Source organism: Zonotrichia leucophrys, chromosome 17 (assembly GCF_028769735.1).
Source record: "Zonotrichia leucophrys gambelii isolate GWCS_2022_RI chromosome 17, RI_Zleu_2.0, whole genome shotgun sequence".
NCBI classification, from domain to species: Eukaryota; Metazoa; Chordata; class Aves; order Passeriformes; family Passerellidae; genus Zonotrichia; species Zonotrichia leucophrys.
Window position 1 is genome coordinate 768,844 of NC_088186.1, and position 21,061 is coordinate 789,904.

General features: G+C 43.8%; 1 protein-coding gene across 5 annotated transcripts in view; it reads right to left on the reverse strand.

Annotated features, from left to right (window-relative positions):
- Positions 1-522: 522 nt before the first annotated feature.
- GAPVD1 (GTPase activating protein and VPS9 domains 1) overlaps positions 523-21,061 on the reverse strand; it is a 28,559-nt gene continuing 8,020 nt past the window's right edge. For 4 of the 5 annotated variants that reach the window (XM_064727462.1, XM_064727465.1, XM_064727464.1 and 1 more), the window contains exons 5-28: positions 20,255-20,341; positions 18,999-19,133; positions 18,694-18,883; positions 17,726-17,806; positions 16,769-16,929; positions 15,876-16,005; positions 15,012-15,137; positions 14,029-14,202; positions 13,589-13,729; positions 12,854-12,988; positions 12,189-12,308; positions 11,664-11,741; positions 11,165-11,538; positions 10,572-10,659; positions 10,115-10,195; positions 9,332-9,454; positions 8,722-8,851; positions 8,230-8,339; positions 7,451-7,610; positions 6,984-7,171; positions 6,099-6,312; positions 5,478-5,550; positions 4,897-5,094; positions 523-4,205 (exon numbers count right to left, since the gene is read on the reverse strand). In XM_064727462.1, coding sequence (XP_064583532.1) covers positions 4,065-4,205; positions 4,897-5,094; positions 5,478-5,550; positions 6,099-6,312; positions 6,984-7,171; positions 7,451-7,610; positions 8,230-8,339; positions 8,722-8,851; positions 9,332-9,454; positions 10,115-10,195; positions 10,572-10,659; positions 11,165-11,538; positions 11,664-11,741; positions 12,189-12,308; positions 12,854-12,988; positions 13,589-13,729; positions 14,029-14,202; positions 15,012-15,137; positions 15,876-16,005; positions 16,769-16,929; positions 17,726-17,806; positions 18,694-18,883; positions 18,999-19,133; positions 20,255-20,341 — 3,438 coding nt within the window. In that variant the 3' untranslated portion in view covers positions 523-4,064. The remainder of the gene's footprint in view (positions 4,206-4,896; positions 5,095-5,477; positions 5,551-6,098; positions 6,313-6,983; positions 7,172-7,450; positions 7,611-8,229; positions 8,340-8,721; positions 8,852-9,331; positions 9,455-10,114; positions 10,196-10,571; positions 10,660-11,164; positions 11,539-11,663; positions 11,742-12,188; positions 12,309-12,853; positions 12,989-13,588; positions 13,730-14,028; positions 14,203-15,011; positions 15,138-15,875; positions 16,006-16,768; positions 16,930-17,725; positions 17,807-18,693; positions 18,884-18,998; positions 19,134-20,254; positions 20,342-21,061) is intronic. The other variant, XM_064727466.1, reaches the window with a different exon arrangement.

The window sequence follows — 21,061 nt, forward strand, 5'->3', positions numbered from 1 at the left end:
GAGAGAGAATCAAGGTCAATAAGGCTGCGGGGACCGAGCTCAGGCAGCCCCGCCCGGCACCGGCACCGGCACCGGCACCGGGAGGGTTTGTGGCAGCTGAAGAAACCCTCCAGTCTCGTCAGGAAAAATCAGAATTCCCTAAGAAAAAAGACGCCAACCATAATACTTCTGGACTTGACCACTCTCAGCAAGGCACCAAGCAGCAGCCAGCAGAGGGACAGGCGCAGTCCTGCTGCAGGCAGAGCCATTTCTCTCCTCCCAAGCTACCAGAACAGCCAAGCTGCAGATTCAAAACTATAACTGAAGAGCTCTGTGTTAAGCAGTCAGTGCAGCGGAGCTTCCTCTCCCCTTTACTGGATTTTGGCTCTTTTTTGCCAATCCCTTCCCTGTGTGTGTGAGGATGGAGCAGAGCAGCAATGCCCAGGGCAAACCACACAGAGTTAGTGGCAAGTGCTCACACCTGCACGGCCATCCCAGCACAACTCTGATGGCACTGGAACGAGGCAGAAACGTCAAAGCCAAGCGGTTAAACTGCTCTCCTTTTAATCAGTTTTTACAGAATAATACATTAATAATCACGTTAAGAGACAAGATGGGGTTCCTGTATACAAGATTGTGCAAGCTCGTTAATTTAGATTTATAAAGGCTTTACCAAAGAGGAGAGGCAGTACAAAGCTTTTCAATAGAGGTAAAGCACAATTAAAAGGTACAGAACACACATTACTAACTGAGCAGAGGTTAATTCTCAAGTAGTACAGGCTCAACCACGTTCCCCAGCTGCACCCAGACACGAGCATCCTTCCCCTGTCCCGCTGCCTGTGCTGCTCCAGCTCTGCAGGCACACTGCCCCACCGTGCCAACGCTCAGCTCTGCTGCCAGCAGCTCTGCCCCTCTCCTACCCCTTCCCCACCCCATTCCCACGGCAGTGAGCTCTCCAATTCTGTGAGAATTTGGCTCGACAGAACAGGAACATTTCCAAGCAATACAAACCAACTCTGTGCTCACCAGACTCACCCACAGGAAACAGCATCATGTTCGTGGCTTTTTTCCTGAAGTTTATGGCAGTTACATTCAGCATTTGGTAGTAAAAGGTCTTCAAAACAAAAACTTTTAAACTCAAATCTTTGATAGGCCAGACACATTCTGATTCTTCTTAAAGAGGATTTTAAAAAGATTTAAAGAGAAATCTCACTTAGGAGCACAAAGGAATCTCCTAGAGATGAAAGCCCCAGCGCTTTCCCTTCCCTCCTCTGCCCAGAAAGGAAACCAGCACCTCTGCAGCACTGCCAGGCACAGACATGCCATTGTTTAACGTGGCAGCCCCTCAGAACGTGCCAACATCAGTGCTGAGACAACGGCCAAGCCTGAAGTCCACTCTGGGACCTGGTACCAAGGACCCTGCCCTGCTCCACTTCGCCCAAAATGTTCCATTCCTCCTCCAGTGGCTCAAGTAGGTAAATTCACAGAAAGCACCGATATTACAGCAACAGGCCCGTGGCTGGCACCTTTTGGCAGCAGTTCTGCTACTTTTGGTCCTCTATGCAGTGTCTTTCCACCTTGGCTATTGCACATCAAACCTAACAACATCACTTCCTAGACACGGAATTCAGCATTTTAAAACAAAACATTACGGGACGCAGGGGAAAACAGTAAAAGGACATTACAGGCAGGTTTTTAATTCTTTGGAAAGCCTAATTCTCTAACTACACCTATCAAGACTAATAAAGGACCTTCAGAGTAGGCTGGAAAAAAGAAGCAAAGGACCATCTTGCTACAAAAACTCTCGGCTCACCTGGGGCTCACTGAAACACCTACTGGTTTTAAAATAACTAAGTAACATTTAAAAAAAGACTCCAGTTCTTGTAAGTATTTTTCTATGCAGAGAAACCAAGTGATAAAAGCTGTGAAGGAAATGGTTCTTGCCCCTTCCATAAAGGAGAGTGAAGCTGAAAGCCCTGATGGTGCTGGCCAGGTGAGCCAGGCCAGCACAGAGGGGCAGCACAGGGCTGATCTCCACCTCCTGTGTCCTTGTGCCTTCTTCAGGCATCCCACAAATACTCTCCTCAACCAACAGCCAAACTGCAGAACTTTCACACATCAGTCTTAACATCTCGGATATTCAAGTAATAATTACATATTACAGGACACTTCAAGAGAAATGAACTTATATTGCTTTTTGATATGATCTGGCCATATCTTCAAGGGCATGTTTGTGCTTTGCTGCAGGGCTGTGCTTGCAATATTGAATTACATGTTCAGCACCAAAAACCCATCAAGGCTGAATAACCAGAATATTGCAATGCTACACAGACTGAGACACCGAGTAAGGCAGATCAGAAGAATTCTGTTTTGACTGAGTATTGCTCCTCCACACAACTGAGTCTCTAATAGAGGAGAAAGACTATAGAGAAAAGGAAAAGGTTACCATCCCACCTTCTCACCTGGGATCAGTTTTGGCAAAACTGCTCGACTGAGTTGTATCTGAGAGCCCTAAAAAGTGAGTTTCCTGATTATGCCTTGACAAGTAGCACAGCCAAATCAAGCACTCAATACTTTACTTAAATTGCTCTAATTCCAATTGACCACATGATTTTCCCAAGTACTAGTTGCTTACAGGTTTTAATCATCAAAATGCACACACACAAAAATGAACCAATCGTGTTTTGAAAAGAATGCGAGAAAGATTTTGTTTTCTTTACCAATCACAGACACCAAGTCTTACCACATCCCTCTGTCAGAAGTGCAATGAACACTCTGGAAAGAGCAAGAAATAATACTGACATGAAAAAGTTCAGTGCTCGCTGTCCTTTTTCAGTGCATTGAAGCTGAAAAAGAGCAGTGAGTGCTTATATACAGCCAACACGCCCCAGACCACTTCACTCATGAAAAACCCATGTGGTGTTGTGCATAAAAACCTCCTTAAATTGATAACTGTCAGTTTAAGGGGAAGGCGGGGTGAGAAATCTATAAAACACCCTGAACTGATGTCATGATATGTTTCATAAAGAACAGTGTTATATTATTTTAAAATATTTTTTATGAACAGTAAAACTTGCACTGCTGCATAGCAGACAACACGAAGAACATTTAGTAAAAACATTCACTGAACCCCCTGGCATATGTATTTAATGTCACTAATCAAAATATATATTACAGCCCAAGGTTCTGTTAAGGATCTCTGTTTGGGGTTTGTACAGTATACACAATAGCTCAGAAAAAATATTACAGTAAGGTATTTTATTTCTCCTTTTTATATTAGACTTTTCTATTGTAACTTACAGTCCCTCTCCTCTATATATCCAAACCTCTGTAACACCCTAATGCCCTAGCCAAGAAGTGTTCAGCTAGCTAATAAGCCCTATTATAAATTCCAGTTTTAGAAATTTCAGTAATTACATCTTAATAAATAGTTCAGTTTGCCCTTTTTAAATCTTAGCCTTTTGAGGAAGTCCTTTTGTCACCAAAACATGGTAGGTCACAACCTGTTAGAGGTCAGAGAGGCTTCTGCTTGTTTATTCAAAGGATAGGAAGTCCAAAGATACTTGCAATGCATTAAATATAGTTATATAATATTTACACTGTCCTCTCAGATTTAAAATTTAGGTGAAATACAACCAATAACTGATGTCAGCTACTACAAACTTTCAGTGTGGCTGGTGTTTTCTTAATAAAAGGTGTATTCAACTAGAAAGTTTACTACGTGGCTGCCCCGTTTCCTCTTGTTTCAGTTTTTCGTTAGAAATTAAATGAAGTGAATTATTCACGTGAATAAGAATTCAGGAAGAGGGGTGGTGGAGAAAGCATGAAGAATTTTCTGAATGTTTTGAGATTCCAAAATACCTGAAAACTGTGGTCCCTTTTGCAGTGCCAGTATCTAGAGGGGAGGAAAATGCAACCCAAAGAGAAGAGGAAAATCTGTTAAATTAATTAGATTAGTAAAGGTGTGTTTTAAAATGCCTCAATTCTGTACAGTATTTTACAAGGAAAGTCTTTTCTTCAGCTTCTGCAGCTGTTGTACATTCTTAGCAACTCCTCTCCTGCTCAGTCTGCCTGCGCTGTGCGAGCTACTTGCGGTCATCGATAGTTTTGATGAACTCCACGGCTGCCGTGAACTGCATCCACCAGTAGGACTCCTCTCCAGACAGACAGTTGGCATAGAAGCTGCTGATGTACTGCACGGTGGACAGCAGGCAAGGGGGGTTTGCCTGGGGCGGGAGAAGACAGAGATACAGCTTGTTTGCAAAGCCCAGCATCAACAAACACCGCCAGGTCCAGAACAGAAGCACAATTCCCTCTGTGCAGTGATCCTCATCCTACAGAGTGTGTAACCTGCCTGCAGGGTAGGGACTGTTTATCCTCGCCAGCCCCACTTCACATGCTCAGAAGGCATCAGGTTTGATGAAAGGAACATTTTTCCAACCAGGAAAAATGACTAGCAGGCCAAGAGAAAGAGGGGGAACACGCCACAATCTGTGAAGGTCATCAGGACCTCACACATATAAAGCCTGTTCTTTCAGCATCCTACATGTCAGACCATTCTCTACTCATGTCAAAGAAGACCAGCAACACAACCCAAGTCAGTCCTGGTCTGCATCTTGGTCCTGAGAACAGCATGAAGCAGGCACAGGTGACAGATGCTGTGGACATGCCTCAAACAAACTCTTCTCTCCACACAGCATCTGCACCCCAATTTTCTTGGTTCCAAACACAAAGTTTGCTTGGATTCAAAAACCGTAACTCTGACCACATTTCTGACATTCCTATTCAAACCCTGGTGAACCAGATCTGGGTTTGAGCCTGGCCAGCTCCCTGTGACCCACAGGCATTATCTTTCTTAACTTTGCTTGTTTATTACAGGGATTAACTGGGGTTTGTGATCTCTGCAAAAGAACTCACCTTTATGAGAACAAAGACCAGAACAGGAACAAAATCATCAGCCCCAGGCACGGAGTCCTCGTTGGCCAGGCTGAGCAGGTTCATGATGGTGGAGCACATCCTCAGGATGCACTGCACCTTGTCCCGGGGCGTTTTGTAGGCGCTGATGGTGCGGATCTCGGACTGCGCCGACGGCCACGGCGCCTCGCGCAGGTACACCTGGCAACAACCAAACCAGCCCTCCTGGGGCAAGCTCTGCTGGGCAGCAGGGCAGCTCAGCCACCACGGGCTCACAGGTGGTGGAGAAATGGGAATATGTAAGGCAAGGTGAATTCCAACTGAAAGAGGGGAGATTTAAGTTACAGGTATGGAGGAAATTCTTCCCCGTGAGGATGGTGAGGCCCTGGCACAGGTTGCCCAGAGAAGCTGCAGCTGGGTACAGCCACAGCATGGGTACAGTGTAATTTCCTGAAGGATATTTCAGCTGTCACAGGCAGCAAAACAACCCTTCCAAGTGTAAAACAGAATAGTCCTCTCCCCATTCCAATCCCAGCCCAAATCCCAACACACATAATACAGAAGCAAAGGAAGAGAGTTGTTACCTCAGGTATCTGAAGTGCCTTGTGGTTTGCAGTCACTACTTTGGATAACCTCTGTATGTGCTCGTGAAGGACCCTGAAACACAAAAAAACAAGAGTGAAAAGTAAGCAGCAGCCAGCCAGCTGAGGAAACTTCATGTTTGACAGGACAAGAAAGACCTTCAGGAATGTGGCCCTACAGATGATAGACACCAGGTCAGTGAAATGCAGAGAATTGTTCTGTACAGCCAAGATCAACCACACGTCCTCTAGAGCATCCCAACAGCATCTGTTCTAAACCACAGGAGCCCCAAATGCATGGAAAATACTGAGTGAAACCAGAAAATGGACCAGGTCCAGCCCTGAACCAGGTTTTGATCATTCTCTCAGCACACACACTTGCAGACCTGACAGTCTGTACCCCAAATCATCACACTTACAACTCTTTTTTTCTGTTCTAGCAGTTTGTTGCAAACACATTTGCAGATGATGCTAAAGCCCTTCCTCGTTCTTTTACAAAATGTTCTGAACGAAAACATGAATTTGTGTGGCTGACTCAGACAAGTCTGTGGCAGGAGGGCTGCACAACTTCCACTGCACCAAGTGCAAGAGAGAAAACAAGTCCTTTGAATTCCATTAACTTACTGGTCACGCAAAATATCTCCATCCTGATTAGGGTAGAAGGCAAGTTTGAAAATGCGATTCATCACACTGCGCTCGATGGCTAATTGTGCATCCTGGAGCTGCTCCTCACTGGCATTCTGCCAGATGGCATCCTGAGCCATAGCCCCGTACAGGAACTGCAGAAAATCCTCCACTTGGGCTGTTTTATCATCTGCTGCCGTGAGCTTCTGGAAATCTGATAAAAAGGGAGGAAGAGAAAGAACATTTGCTTAAGTAAAAAAATATTATTTCTGATAAGTTTTTCAGGCACACTTAATGTGCAGCACTACATGCTCCAGGAGCAAGAACTGACTCCAAATTCCTTACGTGCTTCATTTAGTCAGATATGTGCACAGAGAACATAGAACCAGTTTGGTATAAGTGGCTGTTTTGAGTTTCCTGGTGCCACTGTCTCTTATGCTGTGATATTTTTGAATCTTTGATTCACTTGATTCACACTGTTACTATCCCCCATATCTTCTAAGGTGCAGCCATCAGTTCTGGACTAAGAACTGAATGCTGCAACTTGATTTATCATGTATCAGTAGATATAAAATAATTCATAGTATTCATGCCTCTGCCATGGGGCAGATAATGTGATTTAGCACAACTTTTTTGGCCAAGTAAGGTCAAATTACCTTCATTCTCTCAGCCCATGAAAAATGCAGACAATTACCATAGCTTAGCTACCACAACGTACTGTAAAGTCACAGTAATCTGTCTGTTTAGCCATTAATTCACCATCTGAAATTAAAATCATTTTAGGAATCTACTCCTCAGATCAAAAGACATATTTTAAAACATTAACCCAAGTCAGCGTCTAAATACAGAGTAAAGGCATATAAAAACTGTCTGCATTAATCTTACCTTGAATGAACTCCCTTATTTTCTTCTCCTTGCTCTCCAGCAGTAGCCTCACACAGACTGTAGTGAAGTATCTGTTGGCCACCTCTTTATCTCTCAGGACTCTCTGCAGGAGCCTCTCCAGGTGTGCCTGTGTGGTCTGCAGGCCTTGGCGGCAGCGCGTCAGGTAAGCGATATATGGAGCTCTTTTCCTAAAGCACAGAGCCCTGTGTCACACTCACAGCAAAGAGAGAGGCTAACAGCTTTATAAACTAAACTGCTGAATCAGACTGCAAAGGGCTCTTCCACTTGTTCCTTTTAAAACTAAACAATGCCTGAATTTGGAAGCTTGCCTCACACGGGTGAGACAACTGCACCCTTTTGTGGGGAAGCAGAGATGCAACAACCTGGTTTGGCAAAGTACAATTTAAACCAAAAGGGACCTTCCCAAGCTGCTGGTGAATAAAGACAGGACCGGGAGCCCCAGGTACCTGTAGTCCTCGGCGATGGAGGCCAGCAGCTTGCGGCACGTGCGGTTGTCGAAGCGGCTCACGCAGCGCATCGTCTCCTGCAGCTGCGCCATCAGGTTCTTGTCCTGCAGGTTGATGGCCTCAGCCAGCTGGACTTTCAAGAAGCACACAATTTCATTATCTAACAAAGAACAAAGGAAAAACATTAAGGAAAAGAAACGTAGGCACGGTGAAAATAACTATCTTTGAATAGGGGGAACACATTAATGGTTTAAAACAAAACTTCTGTACATTAGGGAATAAATGTTATTTTAGAACAATTTAAGAAGCCTTTTTGAATTTTCCAGCTGTCAGAGGATAAGCCTCCATATCACTATCTTATCTAGCTTTTAGAACCATTCTGAAATGTGAAGAGGAACCCCATGAGGTGACACATTCACCTGTCTGCAAATAAACCCAGACTGAATGAAAGGATACAACACAACACATTTATACTAAGTCAACATAAAGACCCAGTAAATCATTCAAGTGGCACGACTCCTAACAGCACATGTATTTTCAGAGTCTATTCTATAGCTTCAGGCTCTAACCTGCACTCTATCTGTGATACTTCATTACAAAAAAATCTTAGAGCAGGCTGAGATGGCAGTTTGCCTGTGGAGTAAGAACGAAAACATTCTGGGGGCAAAAGGCAGCCTGTGCCCTCAATATTTATGGCAAAGAGAAGGGACCATAAATGGTGCAGTACAAGTGCTATTACACAGGGACAAGGAGAGACACACAGTGCAAAGAGCCTGTACCTTCAGGGTCTGTGTGGTCTGGGAGACCATTCCTTGTTGAATGTGTCAGCATTGGGAGGGCAACAGAATCTGCTGAACAAAGAGCCAATCTCAATTTCTTCTTTGCATCCCTTAAAGAAGAAAAATATTTTCTTAACACAGTTGATGAGAGGTCTGCTTCTTCAATAAGAAATCTTTACTTTCTTTATTATTTAATACTGCCTAGAAGTTATTTAACATCATTTTAATATACAGAATTGTCAAGACTTTAGAATATCAGTTTTTTTGATACAGCGCCAGTTTCAAAGGGATTTTCTAAACACTGAATTGCTCTGTCCTCTCTGGTAACAAACATCCCTCCACCAGTGGAAATGTGACAGTTTGAGATATTTAAACTAAAAGCACATCAAAGTTTACAATGAATCTGCATTAAGATTCTTGTGGGAACCAGTCACACAGCTTCAGCTTTTAATTCTACTTTGTGGTTAAGATGAAACCTAGAAATGTCTTTACCTATAGGAGAAAGCAGAACCTTGTGGCTGTGCTACTTGGCTTGCAGAGTCTGGGAGGTCGTCTGCAGACATGTTCTGCAAAGCCTCATCCCGTGGGGAGTCGTGCATGCTCTCACCATCCCCAAGCGCCTCTGTGGAAACCAAAAACACACTGCACCTCAAGAGACGAGTCAAGAAGAAACCAGACCAGTTTTCTGCTCATTATTCTCATTATTCTAAGGTCAGTGAGAGAATGGGGACAGCAAATAAACCAGCTAGTTCTGGATATATGAAAAAATGCACATTAAAACATACAACCCAGAAACTCCTAAGAAAAAACTGCAAAAGTTTTGGAAGGCACTTCCTCAGTGCCATTTAAAACAAAACAAAAAACTGGTAGCAGATGTGCCATCAACAGCCAGCTCCCGCAAAGGCAATACAAAACAACTGTCCTTGGGAATACTGATTTAATTCCCAGCCTCTGAGGGACTGTCACACAGATTATTTGACAAAACATTCCTTGTTCAGAGCTCACATTGCCCAGCTGCTAATCCTAACATTGTCTAGAACACTGAAGTGTTTTTAAGGAGTAGAAGCTATGTTGGTGGTGATTACAAAAGGCAGGTTCTCACCTGCACTGTCGTAGTTCACGATGGCTCCTTCACTGGGACTCGTTCTCTTGATTGCATTCCTGTACTTGTCCAGAATGTCCTCAGCAGCTTGTGCCTGTGCACTGAGCCTTGGGCTGGGATCATCTGGAAGGACCATAAAAAACAACAGGAGTTACCCTGGTGCTGGGCCAACTGAAAGCAAATACAAAATCTTAAGCCTACACATTTGGACTCTGTTTTTAGCCAGATCAAACAAAGAGGTGCTTGTGTTCTGTGCAGCCCAAATTTAAATGTATTAATAAAGTCTGAGGCAAATCAGAAAACAAACAGTACAATCAAAGTGAACAAATGAAGTCAGATCCTGAGCAGATCCTCAGCACATTTATACTGCATACACAAATAGCTCTTGGGTATTTGAAGACTTCTAGAAAGGATCAGGCAAACAGAAAACGAAACACCCAGGTTCAAACCATGTTTAATGTAACACTCAAGTAACTATTACAGGACTGTGTGTACAGCTATCCTTACAGCTCAGCTGTGACAAGGACAGGAGCTCTATAATGAGGGCGGGGGAGAAGTGAGGACTTGAGCTGAGAATCCACTACATGCCCAGACAGACATGTGACAACTTAAAAACAGCCTTCAAGGCAGGAAATCTTTATCCATTTTCTTATTCAAAATGTCAGCTCTGAACATGAACTACAACAGCATGTACCTGTCTGTCAATAGCTACCTGGTGGGCACTCTGGAGCTCCAGGAGGCACACTCTGAGAGAAAATTACTATGATGATGTTATTCACATACCTTGAAGCGTTGCGTATCTGTCAGGCACCATGTCATCTTTGTCTTTTTCTTGTTTTTCTTTCTTCCTAAATGGAATAGGAGCTGAAAATGCAAGGTACCTCATCAAAGACTACTCTGAGATAATGGCCAAATAGCAGAAACTTCAAGGAAGGAGCTAATGCAGAAAATGTTCATCAAATCAACTTCCAGAAAAGCCTAAGTTTATCCATGGGGCAGAGCAGAACTGTACTGTCATCACCTACAGCCAGCTCCACCTTTAACACACAGGAGGTCAGGCAGAACAGTTTTGCCTTCCAGGTACAGCACACTCTAGGGAGCTACTAGCCAAGGGAGTCAGGGAGCTTCCCATTTTTATTTACATATTTATTTATACTCTAACCACAAAGGTGACTAAAGAGACAATAAAGGCAGTGTGAACTCTGACTGAAGTACCAAACCCACAGAGATATGATCCTACCTTTGGGCATGGCAGACACAAAACGTTTCCTCCACCAGGGCTTGTTCCTGTCAGACTTCTCATCATCACTGTCTTTCCGTTCCTCAATCTGCAGAAGGGCAGAGTCTACATTTGAGCATTTACCAAATCAAGTGTAAAGAGAAAATTTCTCCTTCACATCAGCCTTTGCTACACTGACTGTAAAAACAGAACTACAGCAGAGCACAAAGAGCAGATTAAGTCAGAAATATCTCTCCTAAAGACGACATCCTGAAAATGCAAACCCATAGACAAAAAGAACCTTAGTTTCACTTATTTCTTTTTTAAATAAAATTAATTGTCAGGCTGCTGTAGCAGTTTAACACTACAATGAATCTGTTTCTGAAGTACCACCAGTAAACTTCATCCAGTAAATTTAAGAAAAGCCAGATCCCTTTAAGCCACTCTGAACATCTGCAGCTTTATCTTATAAAACTACTGGCCAACGTTTAAAGGATAACAAAAGCGTGTTGTAATTCCTTAGCTAAAGACCTCTAATTCCCACTTTCTGGCATTAGATGCGCAGTGAAAGTGGGCATGAGAGACAAAAACAAAATGCTAAGTGGAAGGCTCACCTCTCCCCTGGAGGAGTCCTTGCTGGGAGATGAAGACGAGGACTGAGAGGCGGCCGCCAGCGCGGCGGCCCCGGCGCTGCTCGAGGCCACGGGCAGCTCCCGCTCCTCGGTGCCAGCCCGCCGGTTCCAGCCAGGGTCGCTCATGGGCCTCCTGCCCGAGGACACGATGTCGGAGCTCCTGCTGCGCACCAGCCTCTCGGGGTACGAGTGCCGCTGCTTGAAGGCCTCCAGCTCCGCCGGCACCAGAGCGTGGCACCCGAAGCTGGGCAGCCGCGCCTCGTTGCCTCCCACGGCCCCCTCCAGGATGGGGGGGTCTGGAGGGGGGTGAGAGGGCCTTGCATAGTGCACTTTAGGCCTCACCACAGCTGACACACCTGGGGGCACAAGCAGAAAAGAAGCCACGCACATTTCTTTCAATATTATCCCAAATTACCTGCTACTAACATAGAAGCACTGAAAATGCCTGTTTATAAAACAAAGCTTCATCTTTATAACTCACCCTCATTTGAGGACAGAGGGTCAAACAATGCAAGCAAAGAATCTGTCTGAGAAGGAGGAGATGTCAACTGACTGGCTCCTGAAATACAGAGAGAACAAAGTTAGTGCCACGCCAAAACTGCCTCCAACATGAGAGACACTGGAAAAACAGACGTCAGCAACAAAAGTTTACAAAACTTATACTGCAAAGTATTTGTAAAGACATTCTGTATGGAAAGATCTCTGTAATACCTTGAAATGATCAAAGAGTTACATCACAAAAAATGGGGAATTCTGGAGGAGCAGCCCAGTTCCAAAATGCAAGAGGACAGTCAATGTAATCAAACCAAATGAGGGATCTTAGATCTAGTACTCAAGTTCTAGTACAGCAAAGCACTGGAGCCTCTTTGTCAAACAAATACAGTACTGGCAAATAAGGAAAATATTAAGCTTAGTCACTAGCACTTTGAAATTGGGGAGAAATTGTAAAATTCAAGGATTCCATAAATGTCACTTGTTTTTATCAGATTCCATGTAAGTAACTTACCATGGGCTGTTTCATCCATGTCAGGACTTGTTACAGAATCTTTGCCCCCAAAGTCAGAGCTACATTCAGACCTGAGATCCTCAATCTTGTTAGGAATATCTTCAGATGTTGCACTAATACCTTACACATAACAAAAGAAGCATCTGTAATAGTCTTTCAAAGAGCAAGGAAGCAAAATCCTGAGGCTGTTAAAATGTTTGGTGGACAGTGAGTAATCAAGTTCCAACTCACAGTAGCACCTACAGACATTACAAAATTCTATACTCATAAAACAACAGCTTATTCTTGCTCTACATCTTCAAAAGTGTTACCATAGCCATGAATACACTCTGACAAGAGGCATTAGAAAGATACCCCACTCTTATATACTTTGCAGAAAATGAAGAACTAGAGCTATGATTTATTTAAATAAAACAAGTTGTTTTAAATGCAAGAAAGTTTGGAGTTTCTTCCAAAGCAACACTAATCTGCTAACCACTGTTTTTGCAGCACAAGGCATTTATCTCTGCTGCCTTTTTTATTTCTTCTGCGAGGTGAACAAAGAAGCACAGCTTTGAAAATCCCAGAACAAGTGCAGGAAATTGTTTGATGAGTGAGGTGATGTATAAATAAAGCACGAGCAGCACAGTGAGTGCTGGAGCAGCACTGTCAGACAGCTCACACACCTGACACAACGCTCAGGCCGGGGGTGCTGGGCCGGGAGCTGACCTCCCTCACATCTGTGTCATCAGACGTGCTGCCCAGCCCAGAGCAGCTCTCCAGCTCCTGGAGCCTCTCCTCCTGTTTTAAATCTGGAGCCTCTACAAAAGGGAGACAACGGACAGTAGAGAGAGAAGGTATCATTGCTCAATTCCACGCTCCATAAACATTCACAAGCAGAAGGAAGGGGTGGGGGGTGATTTAGTGCATCAAGTTTTTAGGGAACTCAACCATTTCAGCAAGTGTTTTCTTTTATCCTTTGGTACAGAAGGCAGGACTCTGCACAGACAGCAATGCTCTGTCTGTACAGGCATGCTAAGGAGTGTTTACTGTTTTAATTGTTGTATGTCTTAGACAACAGGATAGAGTCACATCTTCACTAACCAAAGTAAACCATGGTCCTGGATAGCTCCTACCACAGGGAAGGAAAGCAAGCACAAGTTTGCTCTGAAAACCCTTTTCTTCCCCTTCAGACCTTAAGAATTTCTTAGGTAACAGAAGTCTCTCCCAATGCTTTCCATCTTCGTTCTGCCTAGGAGCATTTTGTCCTTTTAATCCTGGAAGTATTCACAAAAACTAACTTAGGCCTAGGACAATAATTTCTTGAAGAAAGAGAAAGAGGCTGCTGTTTTGCATTCTATGCCTCTGGAAGAGTCTTAGAATCATGCTAAAGAAATACGCAAAAACTGCCCGATTCTGACCTGAATCACTTGGTAATACTTCCACACTCCACGCCTCACTTGTGGTTTCTGATATGGTTGAACCTGTGCAGGGATCAAGCAACACGGATCCTGAACCTGGCAAACACAGCAAGCTGCCTAGCATGTTCTCTGCAGCTGCACCTGCAAAAGTAAAGCCGGAGCGTATGGCTAGAGCTGGGCTGGGGCAGTCAGCTCTAGAGACAAAAGGAAGAACACCTCAAAAGTGTCCTTGGTAAAGCAATCAGGAAACACAACGTTGAAAAGAAACCAGTAACTAAGCACAGTCCAGGTCATGCACACAATTTGCTCCTAGAGCAAATCTCCAGTCGAATCTGTGGAAATGCCCCTGTTGAGGAAGGGAGGAGGATGAGGAGGAGGATGAGGGCTCTGCAGCCTCGGGTTCCAGAGCACACAGGACCTACCCAGAGCACAGCCGTTACCTGCGATCTCCTGCAGCCGGTCCTCGTCGATGTTGGGGTCGAAGTCACTTCCCAGGACATCTGTGCTCCAGGTCTCACTCACAGTTTCTGAAATGTCTCTGTCATCAGTCAAACCCATCATGTCACGGATTTCAAACTTACGGAGCTTGTCATCCAGGTTATCCTGAGTTGTGGCTGTGGAAAAAGAAGCAGTTCTTGATTTTCTGAAAGGCTTCTCCAATTATTGCACATTGAAAGCCTGTAAGAGTACGTTAGGAAAAAAATCCCAAACAAACAGCCCCCTAATTCTACCAGGTAAGGCAGTGGTTAAAGGAAGGCCTGTAAAGCACTATTACACTACTCAGGAAATGCTGCCTGAAAAAAAAATTGAGACATAAGAAGAAAAATCTGGAAGTACACATGGTAATCTATCAACTAAATTGACAGAAAAAATAAATGAAATATAGTGCTACAAAGACACTGATACAATTCCCATAGAGGAACAGGATCACAGAAAAGCTGAGGGCTCCAGGGATCATTCCAGCCCAAACTCCCTGCCCTGGTCAAGGACACCAGGTTGCTCATGATCATGTCCAGTCATATTTTGAGCATCGCTAGGCTGGAGACACCACAACCTCTGGGCAACCTGTTCAATGTTGGGCACTAAAGCAAAAATTATCCAGATACTTCCAGACTACTCCAATCCAAATCATCCTATTCCTGAAGGAAAGAGCTTGATATCAAGCAAAACTTTACACTTTTCTATAAGGGACTTAAGTCTCAAAATTACAGGGGGTTTCCTTTTCCTAACAACAGACTACAAAGAATATTTTTTTGGGGAAAAAAAAACCCAAACGAAAACCACAAATAAATACAAGAGCGATTGCACAAGGAAAATGTCTACTTTTTTCCCTTGAATTCGTCCGTTTTGCAGCCTCTCTCCACCAAGACCTTGGCTTTAGCACGTCCAGCAGCTGAGGCCCTGGGAGGAGGGTGGCACCTGCCTTGCTCGTGCTCCAGCAGCTGCAGAGCCTCCACGCCGTTGCTGCCCGAGGGGCCCGCGCCCAGCTCCGACACCGACTCCCCCTCCAGGTCCAGGGAGGACACCGAGTTGGAGCGATTGGAAGGGCCTGGAACACAGATTCACTTGAATAACAGCTCCTAAATAGACAGCATTAGCAATTCAGGACACAGAACTCACCAGAAAAATGAAATTAAGTAGCAGTTCCAACACAAAATATTGAATCTCACCACTACTGTACTTAGCTGGAACTTAAAAGCCAATAAAGTCTTTGTCTTTAATTTATTTACTTGCTCGTGAATTTGTTTTCTTATTTTGAGGAGACAGAGCAAAAATGAAGTTATGGAAGTTATACAAAATAATGCAAAAGTGATGTGTCCCAACCTCTTCCATCCCACAGACATCTGTGCTTTGTTATGTCTGCGGTTCACATAGAGGAGTTGTGCAGAAACTATTCTGAGACATGTAACAGCTAATTAGAACATGATGAAAAATAAGTCTGAGACGTTCATGTTTAGAGCTAAGTTAGATTATCTTAATAACTAGTACTGCACATAAGTTTAAAATAAAAAAAAAACAAAAAACCCTCTATTTTCTCTTTTTAAACACACTTAGTCTTTTTCTTCCCAACACTCAGATTCAGTTATGCCTTTGTAGGTCAAAATTTAGCTCCAGGCTTTATTCTCTGAACAACTAAGAAAGAAGACACGCTCTCAGAGTGAAATAGCACAGTCTTCAAAACAGCAAAGCCAAGAGGCTGCATTTAACACACCTTCCTTTTACAGTTAAGGGGGAAAAAAACCCAATAGAGCAACAAAACTTCTTCAAGACTTAAGCAGCCCTTCACCTTCAGATATTCCTTCCAGATTGTCACTGCAGAGGGAGAAGCGCAAGGTTTTGTCAGGTTTGCCATGGAGCTTGTTCTCGTCGATGGGGACATCTCCCTGCCCACCATCTGCAAGCTGCATGTTTAACACCTGCAGGGTGGCAGAGAGAAACAGGACTTCATTCAAATCACCTCTTTTTCAGGTAATTAAACAGCAAACAAAACATCGGAGACATGTTTTTGTGTTGTTAATGGAACAATCAAATCTCTAACATTCTGTTAGAAAAAAGACAGCAAGCTCCCAAGTCAGAGCCTGTCAGGAACCACCCCATGGACATTAGGAATGTCCTGATAACAAGGGAGCCACAGCTCCCTCATCACCCCCAGAGCAGAGCAGAGTGGAAAGGATCTGCAGCAGGCTGCCAGAGGAGATAATCCCAACCACCAGGCAGGCAGCACAGCTGGAAGCAGCAGCTGTGCTACAGCTGGGGAAGGAAAGGGCTGAACACCAGCCCTGCCCCAGGAACAGGCTGCAGGCACTGATGGCACTGTGCGCTCAGCTCTGCCCCCATGAGAACCTGGGCCTTTCAGGAGCTGCCAAAACCATCAGGATCAGTGCTCCAGTTCTGCCATTCACTGTGTCCCTGGACCCAAAGGACAGGGCATGCAGAGACACAGCAATTTCTTAATACTCAGACCAAGAGCCCAGGCTGCTCTTAAGCTCCTTAAGTGAGGGAACAAACCCACCTCTACCAAAGGCCAGTTTGGAAGCTACAACCCCAAGCTCAGTAAGGATTTAAACTCCCATTCCAGCTTTATTACCAAACTTAGCTTTGCACCCTCCCTGCTGTGCTATTAGAGCAGACAGAGGCTGCATGGTTCAAAACATCTGAGATGTCATCGTTTGTGGATACCTCATTTTCTGACATCATTCCTGGAGTAATCTGTGGACCTGTCCCCAGAGAAATCACCAGCACTTCTTCTGGCTGCACTTCTGGAATAGTCTCCTGGGAGGATCCTTCATGATCTCCATGCTGGTCCATTAGCATGTTTGATCTACTTCTGCTTCGAGTGGCTAAGAAAATATTTCAAAACATCCACATCAGAAAGCTTTTTCTTTTGTTTAAGGAGGGAAAAAACCAATACAATGGAAATACAGAACTGTAGTGTTTTAATTAGCAATACACACTAAGTAAATTCTCAAAATCAAAGTATTATTAAACTTTTGAGAGATGGAACTGATGTTTAAACTTCAGTACTGCCCTGTGGAAAAGGAAACTCAACATAAAAGTTGAGAAGCAGAAAAACAAGGTACACTGTGACCTGTTTGCCAACAGCAATTCAGCCTATTCCAACCACAGAAAGACCTTTCATACATTATATGAGAAAATTAAGTTCGCTACTTAAAAAATGTCTAGGTTTCTGTGGTTTAAAACTCTAATTAATTTGTTTAAAAGGCTTTTTCTCCTCAGAAGTAGGAAATCTTATTCTAACAGGTGTCTCAAAACCAGACACACAATACAACATTAGGTGGTTTGCTCTGATTACTTTTCCACTCTTATGTCCCCTTTTCAACTGGCCTCAGATTCCCACATTTGGCTCCACAGAAATAAAAACACCCACATGAAATTAAGGTTCTAAGAATGGCAGCATGACACCAATTGCTACTTTATTTGACCCAAGGAAAACAAGGCAAGTGTGCACAAGTGGCAGCCAGATTCTGATTATCTGGCAGAAGGGTTTTTATAACCCACATGCACACAAAATGAGTTCATATACTGCAGAAATCTGCCAGGGTGGCCCAAAGGCATGCTGAGTGATGTGACACGAGTCAGAGTTGCACAGAAGAACGGAAAGAGGGCATTACCCACCAAAAGGGGTTACTAGAGTTATGTGAGCTGACAGATTGGTAGCAGAGGTATCCCAGGCAGTAATCGCTGCCAACTGCTGTCCTGGAGTTCGAAAGCATTAAAATGAAACAAAAGAAACAAAAACTTAGAGCAAAAGCTATTTTATACCATAAAATAAATGCTGTAAAGTGCCACTACTATAGAGGTGTAAGACCAGAACCATTCAAAAGCAGAGTTAAACCAACATGGGACAGGTTTGTTTTTGGGGTGGTTTTTTGCCGCTTATTGGACTCTGTATATTTTCATCCTTTTACAGACCAACACCAAATCTCTCAAACAAAAATATCCCACATGGTCATATTCACATAAATATATACTGAAGAAGAGTACCACACTTCCTAGTTTAAAAGAAATTATTATTAATATGGAAAAAATCTAGACCCAGAAATCCTATTCAAAAAACAAAACCCAACCAACCTAAAATTCCATTTCAGAATACTGACAGTTGGAATTAGAGCAGGCAAGGAATGGAGAAAGGACAAACCTTCTCTTGTCAGCACATACTCTGAAAGTCCTGTTCCTGCTTGTTCACCCTCCTGTCCATTTGTTCTCTAACAAAAATGTTAAACTTATTCTATCCCACTAATTAAATGCCTCTGCTTCCATCTTACTACTTTCCTAAGCAATTTTCCCCCTAGATCTGCTTCCCATCTTTCCCTTTATTGTCACTGCCAATCACCACCATTATGACTCCCAACCAGTCCAGAAACTTTCTCCAGTTCAGGCTGGAGTGATGAAGGTCATTCACCACACTTGCATTAGACACTAAGGAAGTTACCTGGGTTTAAGAAAAATTCTTCACTATCTACACAGAAAAAGTAGGAACTGCAGGTGTAGGTGAAGAGTAAGCCCAAGAGATGAGTGAGAAAATGGCACAGAAATGCCCGAGGTGTCAGGAACCAGGCGGGGGCTCCGCTCGCTCTCCTTACCTATGGGCAGTCGGTTTTTTTTGTTGGCTGGAGTAGTTGCAGGAGAAAGCTGGGGGGTGTTATATGGAGTCATTTCAAGGCTGCTGCTTTTCCCTGGCTTGTTCTGGGGTAAATTTGCCAGCAAGTTTTCCAAAGCCATCCGATCTTCCTTGAGCTGATCGCTTGACATCACGTTCCGCATGAAGCCAACCTAAACACAGACAGCGGTTTTGGTGAGAGCTGCGGTGCAAACCAGCCTGCTTTGGCCAAGGTGGGGCAGGAGGGAGCAGGCTCCAGGGGCCCTCTCCAGGAGCAGGGGGCACTACCAGGGCAGTGAGCTGGCTGTAGGTCATGTACACCACGGTGCGGCTCAGCCCCTCCAGCAGGTTCACGGCCGACATCGGCGGCGTCTCGACCGCGCGCCCGTCGATCACCACGTCCAGGAAAGCAGCAACGCAGCTCTGAGACACAGCACACAGTGAGAATCACACACCATCCCTACAGCTTGGGACGAAGCTTATGGCAGGAGTTAAGCAGCCTACAGAATAATTCAAGTTTCGCTTCCTGTTTCTGAAATCTTGGGATAGAATAGCAGATATTTCAAGATCACTGAAGAGCAAGCAAGGAAAGTGTGCAGTTACTTTGAGCATTTCCTTCATTCCTTTCCTGCATTCCAAAGTATTACTTACTTAAGTGTCCTCTTACAACTTAAGGGAAAAAAATAATAGCAATAAAGAGGCCCTTCCTGAAGGATCTGCTGAGCACAGACTGAAAATGAAACAAAGAAGCAACAACGACATCACTTTCTAATCTCAGTGAAAATGTTACTTGTACAATAAATCTGTAGCTTTGTGTGGTGACTGTGTAACAACTGGAATTATAAAAACCTGGACAGATACAAGGTTACCAAGGATGCCAACAGGTTTTTAAACACTCGACAATCTATCAAGGGTCATCAGCTTCACTGTTGCTCTGATGAAGGTACCTGCTCTATGGCTACGGATGGATTCACACTAACAGGAAAAGCTGAATAAAAACCGGAAAACTATGCAAAAAAAGAAAGTTACGTGCACTAAGAAATTACTTGGTGTTAAAACAGGCGTTATACTGAGGCTGTTTTCAGATCAAAGTGCTTTGTTAGGTTCAGTTGAAAAACCACAGACAGGAATTCAGTGTTTCACAGAATCACAGAGTGGTTTGGGTTGGAAGAACCTTAAAGACCACCCAGTGCCAGCCCCCATCATGGGCAGGGACACCTTCCACTAGACCAGGTTATTCCAAGCCCTGTCCAACCTGGCCTTGAACACTTACCATGCTCAGTTGAAAATACCATTTAATTTAATTTTTAAAAATATTTTCTTTTAAGAAATATCAGGTCAGAGTAGAAGCAAGAATCCTCAACCCTTAATTCTAGTGTTCAAGATTTTTTTCCCCAGCTTCATTCAGGATTTAATCTGCTTTTCATGATATGTAACTTGGAAATTTAATACTTAGTAAGTCCTTTGCAAAGTCTGAAAAAGGAGCTGCAGAAGGATGATGACGTATTCACCAAATCTTGGATTTTTTCAGCCTGGATTCTTACTTTGTCAAATTTAGCAAGGCTGCTCTTCGTACGTGGATCTCCCTCCTCAGAGCCTGTCATTGCCAGCTGCTGCAGAAGTCTCCCAACCTGAAATCAAAAAGAAGTACACAGAATAAGCCTTTCATACCATGATGGACCTGATTATAAAAAATATTCAAAAAACCTCCGCCATTCTAAATCCTTTTTCATTTAATACTCCAAGGAATATTTCTGATTGAGTGGACAGAGATTTGTGCTTGCTTTCAGGGAAGAAAAAAATGCAAGAAGCTTTAGGAAAAGAAAAAGCAGTCATTGCCTTTAACAAGAAAATGTGCACACAGTAGGCTGTGACCATCCATACTTCCCCCTCCCAGGAACAAAGCATGTTTTGTTTTTGCAACACGTCAGAATTGAGAGTTGAATCTAGGTCATCTAAACCTAGAGATTTTCAAAGGCTGCATATATTTTACTAAGGAGAAATAGCAGGAGGGCTAACCCTTATTTCAGAGCACATATCCCTTATTCATCTGCAACTGCAAAGCAACCCTCACTTTAAAGAGCTGCCAACTGCTCTGCTGCAGCACGTGAGCAGTGACACAGGACAGGATTGCTGCTGGATTTCAGAGGAACACTGAGCAAACTCCCCAGCGTGACTGCACTGTAGGATCACTCCCTGCCCACTTTACAGACAACAGTAAAAAGCAGGTTTTGCTCTTCACGTGGAGAAACATCCTCAGTCAGACAAGTGTTGCTCAACACCTTCAGATGACTCCTCTGTGTAACATCATTAAATTGTCCAAGTGTTTGCATAATGACAAAAGCTGGTCA